At 43.5% G+C, this 11,297-nt stretch overlaps 1 protein-coding gene across 2 annotated transcripts in view; it reads right to left on the bottom strand.

Moving 5' to 3' along the window:
- Positions 1-611: 611 nt before the first annotated feature.
- Positions 612-11,297, bottom strand: part of LOC123519249 — a 29,414-nt gene continuing 18,728 nt past the window's right edge. For both annotated transcript variants that reach the window (XM_045280378.1, XM_045280379.1), the window contains 9 exons: positions 8,884-9,030; positions 6,762-7,115; positions 6,276-6,623; positions 5,430-5,876; positions 4,992-5,246; positions 4,698-4,874; positions 4,107-4,202; positions 2,394-3,301; positions 612-2,108 (listed from right to left, as the gene is read on the bottom strand). In XM_045280378.1, coding sequence (XP_045136313.1) covers positions 1,955-2,108; positions 2,394-3,301; positions 4,107-4,202; positions 4,698-4,874; positions 4,992-5,246; positions 5,430-5,876; positions 6,276-6,623; positions 6,762-7,115; positions 8,884-9,030 — 2,886 coding nt within the window. In that variant the 3' untranslated portion in view covers positions 612-1,954. The remainder of the gene's footprint in view (positions 2,109-2,393; positions 3,302-4,106; positions 4,203-4,697; positions 4,875-4,991; positions 5,247-5,429; positions 5,877-6,275; positions 6,624-6,761; positions 7,116-8,883; positions 9,031-11,297) is intronic.

Raw genomic sequence — 11,297 nt, forward strand, 5'->3', positions numbered from 1 at the left:
AACCAGGGATGCACTCACCTAAGATCAGTACTGTCTGGTAACTATATAACAGTACTATATGGACAACATCGTAGTGTTTTGTATAAAATGTTTATATATTATGTAGATTATTGTAGATTACAAATATCTTGTATTTTATTGTTTGTTTTTTTAGGAGAACCAACGCACCATTACCTTTATTATTATTATTGTTAATCTCTCTCTCTCTCTCTCTCTCTCTCTCTCTCTCTCTCTCTCTCTCTCTCTCTCTCTCCTGCATTAATTGCGTATGTGATGCTGGCCGCTGGCGTGATCTACATGTGCACCCATATCGTGCGACACTTCTACGAGACATTTCCTCTGCTGTGTGTGTGTGGGTGTGGGTGGGTGGGTGGGTGACACATTAAGATTTCTACATTGTTAGCAGAAAAGACATTCTTGAAAACTCTGCTTATCATCTACGTAGGTGATCTTTGAAAATAATAGTAATGAGATGCGTTTCAGAAAACGGTCCGGTGTACGGTACACGAGAGCGCCGCGCAGGCATGCAGTACTTCCATACCTGCTGTTTATTGCGTGTTGTGTGATGTCAGGGTTGAAAAGGAGTGAAGGTTGGCAGTGAGTACAGAGAATTCGCTAGTCTAACAATATATTTTGTCTTACGTATATACAATATCGACACAAAACAAAAATACTATATTGTATATATTAGAAATATTAAAAACGTGAAATATTTATTACAATCATCTCTTCAATCAACGTTCCAATGTTCACATTACGTATATACCAAGAGAGAGAGAGATTAGAAGCAGCGAATCATTAACCCGGCCGTCGAACAGTACAGGCACAAAGCTCACGGGATACGGAGAGCCACAAAGCGGAACACAGACTAACTTTATTTCTGCATCAAAAAGAGAAAAAGAAAAGAAAAGAAAGGAAGATACAATGACTGGGCTATCATTTCTTTGTCTGTGAACGGTAATTTCTGCTTCATAACGGTCTTGTTTCTTTCCTTTTTATGTAATATTCGCAGAAAAAAATTGCTTGTATGCGCGATTTTGTCTCATTTACCTTGTACCTACCAGTAAAAGACTCTTCTCTCTCTCTCTCTTGAGGCGCTGTCACAGGGCAGGCGTCTACTAACTACGCAGTCACGGATGAAAGGGAGTCGGGGTACAAGGGTGAGATGGATGGGAGGGTAAGAGAGAAGACTAGTAGGGTAGGGTAGGCAAGGCATGGGGTGAGGGAGGAAGCGAATGCGCCACACAGGACGTGGTGGGAAGACGTGAGGTAGGCTTTAGAACAGGAGCGGTAGAAGCTTAATTGGGTAGGGAAGACGAGGTGGTGGAACAAAAGGAAGAACGTAAAGTGAAAGGGAACGTGAGGAGAGAGGAACAGAAAAGCCAGAGAGGGCGAACAGAGAAAATTATTAAAGATGAGAGCAAAAGGAAGACGAGGAGCTGGAAGTAGGGTAACACAAAGAGGAAAGCGGGAGGGTACCAGAGAGAGAGAGAGAGAGAGAGGAATACAAAATAAATCAGTGATGAGCTTTACACGGAACGTATAATAGAGGAGGGATGTGTTTATGAGAAAGAAGAAAAATGAACAAATAAGAATACGGTGAGAGGAAATTGAGGGGTTAGAGGAAACATGACAGGAAGATGATAAAAAGGAGGAGGATTGAATGAACACAGGGAAGTAAAACAAATAAGGGAGTTACTGAATTAGATCAATGAAAACAGAACAACTATGGAATCAGGCATTGGAAAGATGAGCCACTGAAGAAGAAACAACACAGGAGGACGAGGGAAAGCATTAAAAAAAAAAAAAAAAAACAGGAAAAAAGGACTAATCTGCCAGAAATCAAAATTAATAACCTCTTCCCTCATCCTGGAGAGAGAGAGAGAGAGAGAGAGAGAAGCAAAAGAAGAAACAGGAAAAGAGGATGAGTATATGGAATCATTAAAATGAATTATTATTGTATTTCTGAACGAGACAAAACACTGTAGCCTTGGTCTCGCCGCGCCCCTGCTGGCTCCTCCACGCCCTGGTCTTCCTGTAGAAGTTCATGTTGATCCTCTTTCACTCGCCAGAATACGGTGGGCATAGTCAGCATTCCCTTGTTGGGCCTGTGTGAGGGAGAGAAGAGGTGGTGTTACAGTTGGGGGTGTCCTGGTTTTTTTTTTTTTTTTTTTTTTTTTTTTATGCTTTAGTACCATATGACAGCTGATTGGTACTTCTGACCCCCTTCCTCTCACCACCAAACCATTATCCGTCCCTCCAGTGTGCATCAGCTTTAATTAGTTTCAGATGCCTGGCACTTCTGACCCCTTCCTCTCACCCACCAAGCCTTTATCCGTCCTTACAGTGTTCATCAGCCTTGATTAGCTACAAACACGCCACACGGAACTTACTTGACAACCTTGACGACAATGAAGATGCAGCAGCCCACCAGCAGCCCCATGCAGAAGCCGATGCCTGCCCCCGCCCACTTCCAGGAGGACTCGATGGCTGGGGATGCCTTGACTTCGGGGACCGCGGAGCTCTTCACCTCCCCGCTCGTCGTTCGCCATTGGATCATCGACGACGCCTTAGGAGAAGACTGGCCGTGCTCCGTGGTGGTGGAGATGGTGGTGGTGGTGCCCGAGGTGTTATTCATCTCATTGAAGTGTTTGTTAAGGAACACGACGGACTGCTTGGAATAGTTACTCTGGGTGAGGTAACCCCGCCAGTGCACCTTCTTGCCTCCGACAGTCACGTTCTGGAAGGAGATGCCGCCGTTGGTCTCCGCCGTGATGCTTTCCTCCTCAGTCTCCAGGATATTGACGTTGACCAGGAGCAGCAGGCCGTCCAGCACCTTGATGCCGCCCTTCTGCAGCTTCTCGATGGTGACGTCTTGCATGCGCGTGGACCCGTTCACTGTCATGCCCCCTGAGTGGATCTCCTTGAAGGTTGTGTTCACGATGATCGCCTCCGCCCCCAGGAACATGCCGCCCTCCACCAGTGTCTCCACCTTCGAGTTTGACATCATGAGGCGACTGTCTGCGCGAAGATTCCTCACCTCCCCGAGTTTCGAGCTGTTGAAGACCCCAGTGTAGCCCGCCCAGTGCACGCCCACCAAACGCTCCACTGTCGTCTCCTCCAGGTCCACGTCTCGAAGCTTCCGGTCCGGAGCCAGCAACTCCACTGTGCAAGCCTTGAGGGTCACGTCGTGCACACCCGAGGTCACATTGGTAAGGTTCACTCCAAGAGCCTCCAGCCACGTGCCGCATTCACGCTCGTTCCTTGCCGTGGTTGCCGTCTTTACGTTCATCAAGATCACCTGAAACATGCATGTGCATCATCTCAGGGCCATGTGTGTGTGCGCGCGTGCCACTTATTCAGATTCCTTTGTATTTAGTATAATTTTTTTCACGTTATTTAGAACCAATATTTTTTAATGCTTTTTGTTGCTACTACTACTACTACTACTACTACTACTACTACTACTACTACTACTACTACTACTACTACTACTACTACTACTACGGCTACTACTACTACTACTACTACTACTACTACTACTACTACTACTACTACTACGGCTACTATTACTGCCACTACGGCTACTACTACTACTACTACTACTACTCTTGTCTGTGACGAGACAGCCAGACGTTACCCTACGGAACGAGCTCAGAGCTCATTATTTCCGATCTGTGTGTGTGTGTGTGTGTGTGTGTGTGTGTGTGTGTGTGTGTGTGTGTGTGTGCGCGCGCGCGCGCGTGCCACTTATTCAGATTCCTCTGTATTTAGTATAATTTTTTTCACGTTATTTAGAACCAATATTTTTTAATGCTTTTTGTTGCTACTTCTATTACTACTACTACTACTGCTACTACTACTACTGCTACTACTACTACTACTACTACTACTACTACTACTACTACTACTACTACTATGGCTGCTACTACTACTACTACTACTACTACTACTACTACTGCCACTACGGCTACTACTACTACTACTACTACTACTACTACGACTACGGCTACTACTACTACTACTACTACTACGGATACTGTTACTGCCATTACGGCTGCTACTACTACTACTACTACTACTACTACTACTATACTGCCACTTACCTTTTCCACGCAGGAGGGGAAGAGCATCACTGAGGAGGCTCCCTTGATGATTACTCTGTTGCTCACTTGACTGTTGGCAAAATCCACCGTAACCTCCTGCAACAAGTCACTCATTTCACTTACTCTTACTTCCACCAACTCCCTCCTTTCCCTTCCACAGCGATCATTTATTCACAATTTTGAGATTAATACTGGAAACGTGTTATTGATTTGCGCATACAATTCGTTCATATCTTCTACAGTTGTATAAAGAACAGGGAACAAGGAAGGAAAGACTGAAAATGAGAAAATTGGGAGGAGGGGGGAGTGATGTAAAAGAGAAAGGAGTTTATGAGAGAAAACTTGATAAAATATAGTGAAAGAACGAAGAGAACATTGCATAAATTTCGGTTTGAAAAAAATAAATGAGAGAAAGAAGGAAAGAGAAGACTTTAGACAGACAGGACGCATCAGGGAATGCTGCTTTAAAGACAACACTCCCGACCACCAACTCAACTCAGCTCAGTTCAACTCAACTCAACACTCTCTGCATAACTGTAATGTATGAATCCAAAGGAGAATATCCAAGTCCCTAACAAACATGACAATTACCCCGGGAGCGGAGGAGAAGTCACATATCTGCAGGTAGTAGGGAATGGTGCGGCAGTGGGTGGAGATGTGAGAGTCGCTGACGGTGAAGGGGCTCTGCATGTCAACGGAGACAGGCGGGGGTCGAACGTAGATCAAAGAGCTGGACAGACCAGACAGTAAGTCGCCAGGTAACTCCACCTGTGTGTGTAGAAAGAGAGAGAGAGAATTACATCGCGTTACTCGGTACGTTCTAGATCTAGACAATCATTGCAATCACACGCATACACACGCACAAACACATATATATATATATACCTGGTCTCTGGACACGACGGAGAAGACATACATGGAGCTCTGCTGTATTCTAGTGTTCGTACTCGAGGCTGTGGCTCCCTCCTCCAGGTAGATCGCCTCCTCTGCCACACTTACAGCCACAATGTTGCTGAGATCGAGGTGGCTGCCGTTCTTCACCACAATGCTGCGCCGCTCCATCCAGCCCACCGTCCAGGACTCCAGCTTAGAGGTCTTCCCGGGGTGGTCAAATACTAAGGAGTTCTCTCCCATGTGGTGCTGTGGTGGGGAGTGGCCGGGAGTAGGACAGGAAAGATTAGGTTAGGTTAAGTTTTGTTTTGTTTTTTGTTTGGTTTGGTTTGCTTACACTAGTTTAAAAGTCTCTCTCTCTCTCTCTCTCTCTCTCTCTCTCTCTCTCTCTCTCTCTCTCTCTCTCTCTCTCTCTAAACAAGCAGCCCTTACCACAACATTAGTAAAGTTAATGACGGAGGAAATGAGCGGTGCCTTCAGAGTGATGGAAATGCTGACCAGGAAAACGGAATTGGACCAGACCGCGCCACTCCCCGTCACCTCCACCTCGTCAATCTCCTGCACTGATGACTTGGTAAGGGTGAAGCTGTCCAGACTGCCCCCGTGGATTCGCTTGACAGTGGACGATACCGCGTTGAAGTTATTGATATTCTTGACCCACACCACGTTGAGGGACGAGTTCTTGGCGGAGACGGTGACGTTGCAAGCCTCCTCGTTCTCCCCAGGCAGGGCAGTGAGGTGCGGCATGGTAGCGTGAACGTTCTCGAGCCGCAGATCTGTCTGGCATCCCGTGGAGTTGACCAGTAGCGAGCTAACGTTGCTGATATGTACGTGTGTGAAATTCTGTATGTCCTCGCCAACAACCTCAATCACCACGTTCTGAGGAAAGAAGATTCAATAGTAGTAGTGGTGGTGGTGGTGGTGGTGATAGCAGTAATAGTGGTGCTGCAAACAACTTGGAATTAGCACCTTAGTTAGCCTTTATTTTTACCTTTTCCCTCCTTTTCGTTTCCCTTGTTCAGCGTCTCTCTTAGCACCTCCGTTAGCCTTTTTGTTTTCACTTTACTTTTTCCCTTTTTTTTTGTCTCCTTTTTTCCTATTCCTCTCTTACACACACACACACTAAAAAAAAAAAAAAAGTAACAGAAAGAGGTACAAGTCGACAAAATCATAAGCTATTCAGGAAATGCCGTCAAATTTCTTCCTTCCCTTCACATGATTGACAGTGTTACAACTATGCAAACTCTGAACTATTCCTAGGCACGGGAAATCACTCACCTCGCTCGAATCGGCATGATCGCAGGACACAGTAGTTTCATTATGCGAACACTTCCCGCTCAGATCCTTAATCGTCGACTTGGATGCGTTCTTCTCGCCTCCTAAATCATCATCGAGGAATTGAAAGAAGGAAGAGGTCTCATTAGTGGGGATACCGAAAAACGTCACATTTTCCAGTTTCAACCTTATCCTGTCGAGAATGACGAAGCAAGGGGCGTTGGCGGCTCTGATGGTGACGTTGGTGAGAGAAAGGTACCCGGAAGGACTTGCCAGAGTGACGGCCATGGCTTCCAAGTAGGATATGGTGACGTTAGCGAAGGATACCGTTCCGCTCTTGATGGTGAGAGCCTGTTAGAGAGAGAGAGAGAGAGAGAGAGAGAGAGAGAGAGAGAGAGAGAGAGAGAGAGAGAGATTAGATAAATGCAAATAGAAAAAATGGGTAGATAAACACAAGTTAAATACAAGAGGGTAGGTAAAGCTGCCTACCTTGGAGGACATGTGGTGGATGGTGCTGTTAATGACGGACATCTCCTTAGCGTCGAACACAATGCCGCCACTCGCCACTGCACCGAAGTGTCCCCCGACCACGTACCAGCTGTCCCGCGCCTCCACACCCGCCAGCCGCTTGATGGTGGTGTTGAGCACGGTGGACCGGTAGCCTTTCCAGCTAAGTTGTTCGATCTCATTAATGGTGGAGTTGATGGCCATGAAGTCCCTCTGATTTTTAAGTTTGATAGAATCCACCTCAGAGTCCTGCAGGGTGAGGTCCTTCACGCCGTGCTCCACTCGGCTCACCTTGGAATTGTAGATGCGGAGCCAAGTACGGCATTCGAAGAGTCTCTGTGTGACGTGAGAACATAACAACATAAAGGAAGCTGCAGGAAGCCATGGCACCAAACCTACCCGTGACTGCTCCTGTGGAAAACATCGATACATAGGCTACTTACATTTTTTTTTTTTTTTTTTTTTTAATGTAAGAGGAAGAACTACCAAGGGCAAAAAAAAAAAAAAGGAATATTAAAAAAAGGCCCTCTGGGGTTGTAGTCTCCATAAAAGATTAAAAAAAAATTAGTTAAAATTACATGTTATGCCCACCTATTATCGCTATTCATAAACTGACCTCATCTTTTGAAGCTTCCTCATGACTCCGCGCAGCAAAAAGGACGGATAAGAAACTGGCAGTTAGAGAAGTACCGATAATTCCTGGATGGATCGGTTTAACCCCTTCTGTACTGGGACACATTTTTACCTCGAGATTTGTGTACGATTAGACCGTTTTACTGACACTAGGAAAAATCTATAGAGGTCAGAAGATTAATGGCCACAGTCTTCACTATTTCAACCTCCCACATAAGTTTATAAAGCTGTAAAAAAAAACACCAAATAGTAACCAGAATATGGAAAAGCGTCATGGTACTCAAGGGATTAATGCAGGTTGAGAATGTAAATATAAAAGACGCCACACACAGCAAAGTAAGAAAGCAACTCAAACATCGCAGTGGCTACAGTTATACATTTTTGTTTAGTAAGATGACGTAGCATAGCGCATAGCGTCAGAGTGTGGGTGTCGTAGTAGTGGTGGTGGTGGTGGTGGTGGCTGCGTTTGTGTTGCAAGAGAAAGGAGATAAGACAATGAGGGGAGAGGGTTGATAAGGAGGAGAAAACTATGAGGTCAGTGGAGGAAGTTTATGAAATCGAGAGTGCGGGTGTCACAGTGGTGGTGAATGTCAGTGCAGTGCTTGTGGGTGAAGATAAGACAGTGAGAGGAGAGTATGGGCGTTACAGAAGCGACAGACGACACTGGTGCCTCTTGATGGTGTTGTATAGTACGAGAAATGAGTCTTGTTTTGTTGACATTAGCTGAAGGAAGGATGTTGATAATATAACGAGAATGTCACTTTTTGTTGGTATTTTGTTGATATATTGAACATTTCCCTCCACTAGTAATTTTCCATTTGTGTGGTGATATAGTAAAAGTAAGTAGATGTAACTTTTGGGTAACGTCAGTTTAGAAAGAATGAGAATTTTCCTTCAACAGTATTTCATCATTACCACAAAGAGAAAAGATAAAACTCCAGACTTTTCCTAATATTTTCTTTAATTGGAAACATAAAGGAAGGAAATCATTTATCTCATATCAAAAGAACACAATCACTCTTTGGTAATCTTTCCTTTCTAGAAATGTTCTAGATAGCTCCTCTTTAACTCCCCCTCCTCCTCTTGTCTCACTGTCATATCTCTTCCCTCTCTTCGTATTCTGTCTTTCATTTTTTTTTTCTGTCCTTCCAATGTAACTTCTCTTCTTATTGTGTCACTTATCCCTTCCTTTCTTCCTTTAGTTCCGTATCCCTTAATATCCTCCTCCTCCTACTCCTCCTAGTACTATTGCTTCTACTTCTCCTTCCTGGGACGCATTTTTTATCATGAGTTTGGGTATGATTGGACGATTTTATTGACATTAAGAAGGTTCTATGGAGGTCAGAAGATTAATGGCCAGAGTCTTCACTATCTTAATCCCCACATAAGAATCTGAAGCTGTATAAGATCACCAAATAGTAAGGAGAATAAATATGCAAACACGCCATGGTACTGAAGAGGTTAGCCTTACCTCCGAGGGAAACGTGTGGATCATCCCGGTGTGATAAATCTGGATCCAGGACACACAGGTTGGATAGAGGTTCACCACGCTGGCATTGTGGATCTCTAGTTCCAGTTGGCCCGAGGTGAAAGACAGCCCCTCTGGCACCACCACCACCTGAGGGAAGGACACGAGAGGGGGACGTACTATCGTGACATTAGAGTGACTTCGGTGAGTGATGCAAGGAAATGAACGCTGAGGATTTTGTGACTGGTAGGATGATGGAGGATAGGAATAATGGGGAGGATGGGAAGATAGTGCTAGTAATAATGATGGGAAGGAAAGAATGAGAAAGAATTGAAAAAATGAATAAGTGAAGGCAAGTAATATTAAAGATAATAGGAGAAGAAACAGAGAAAACGATGAAAAAGAAAAACAAAGGAAAAGATTAAATGAAAAAAATACTGAAAAAAGAAGGGAAGGAAAAGTTTTAACTAAAAATGAGAACAAAGAGTTAAGAGGAAATTAAGAAAATGGAAACGAAGAATGAAAAACATTTCTTGAAACTACACACACACACACACACACACACACACACACACACACACACACACACACACACACACACACACACACACACTACAGAAGGTAAGAATATTTCTCACACGTATTAAGGAAAGGATAATTTTCTTCCAAACAGAGTAAGAAGACGAACAAAGACATGTGGTACAATTATCAAGAACTGTCACGTAACACTCCATAACAAATTAATGATAATGATGATAAATATGTAATAAAAACAGACAACCTAGTTGTTGTCCAAATATGGTGAGTAATATAAGATAAGATATATTTATTTCATCAAAAATTTGTAATGATAATAATAATAATAGTAGAACGACATTTTATTACTCAACGTGCAAGTAAACATAGATATTCAGCAAAAAAAAAAAAAAAAAAAAACGACTTATCAACGCTTATCTTGTTTTTGTTTGTATGCCTTTTGTTTCTCGGTCAGCCATCGTATTTCCATTTCCTGTTCTATTCTCATCACGTCGAATGTTCTCTTACTTAATTACATGTGCCCTTATTTCATTAAAGTACGTATTCCTAACTTCTTACACACCTCTCTAGTGAACAACGGCTGCGTGTCTTTCGAGGGCTGCAGTGGGAATCTCTGGTAAACTCTGGAACTCTCTACCTGCTTCTGTATTTCCCACTTCCTATGACTTGACTTAATTGAAGAGGGAGGTTTCAAGACATTTATCCCATTTTAAGGAGGGGGGGACGGCTAATTCTCTCGGATCTAGAAGAGAACTGGCAACTTACTGGGTCTTTTTTTTTTTTTTTCATGTTGCCCTTCACCAGCTTTCCCCTCTTACATAGAAAAATATTCAGATATTCATGTATGACTTCCTTACCAATGATACAGAATTCTTGGTAAGCTATCACTAGAACCATTACAACACACTTGAATCCTCTAATAACTCTTACTACAGCCTGTCAAAAATTATGATGAATGTTTCTGATACATGACACCGAACAAGAATTAAGGCTCAGAGACTTCAAAGTTTTATCAGTGATAGCGCGAGAAGACGAATGGAGGCGAAGGTAACCTGGGTAATGCAGCTACACCATCTATACCTTCTGAATTCACCTTGATCACACCTGTACCTGCTAATTAGCGACGCGGGAAGTAACTCTATTCTTTGACACTAGAATCATTGGAAAGTTGTGCTTTTATGTTTGTTTATTCATTTATAATTGGCTCTTTTGTTGTTGATGTGGTGGTGGTGGTGGTGGTGGTGGTGGTGCAAGCCGTCAATCAGATAAGATAGCTCAGGATTTCTCCCTTGTGTGGATCAAGAGGATACAAATGTGTTAATTTCGTACCTGGTTATTTGGGGCGTGGAGTGAGCTATGTGTGGCCAGATCTTGTAGGATTAGGATAGATAAGTACAGAAGGAGAGTGAAGGCTTGCTGGAGAGAGAGAGAGAGAGAGAGAGAGAGAGAGAGAGAGAGAGAGAGAGAGAGAGAGAGAGAGAAGGGAGGGGGCGGGAGCAGATGCATTGAGCAAGGAATGACTTAAGGAGGTCGCATTCATGGATGTGATCTGTCATACAAATCAAATGTGATGAGCAATGTGGAGTAATGCTCAGGACACACAGTAATGGATATGGCCTGTGTGACTGCATAAGATCTGTACAATCTTAAGGGACCATTTAGAGGTATGGTCTCTTTTCACAACTATCTGTTAAAGGTCACAGTGACTATTTGTTAAAGGTCGCACAGATTAACATGTCTTTTATTTCTTTTCTTTTCTTATTTTCTTATTTTCGCTATAGGTTTCTCATCAGCGCTATTTTCAAAGTTCTCTTACGAATGTTTGTGTGTTTTCTTCTTTTTTTTAATGACGATGCGGGATTCCTGTTCAATCATCGCTG

Source organism: Portunus trituberculatus, chromosome 45 (genome assembly GCF_017591435.1).
Source record: "Portunus trituberculatus isolate SZX2019 chromosome 45, ASM1759143v1, whole genome shotgun sequence".
Taxonomy (NCBI): Eukaryota; Metazoa; Arthropoda; class Malacostraca; order Decapoda; family Portunidae; genus Portunus; species Portunus trituberculatus.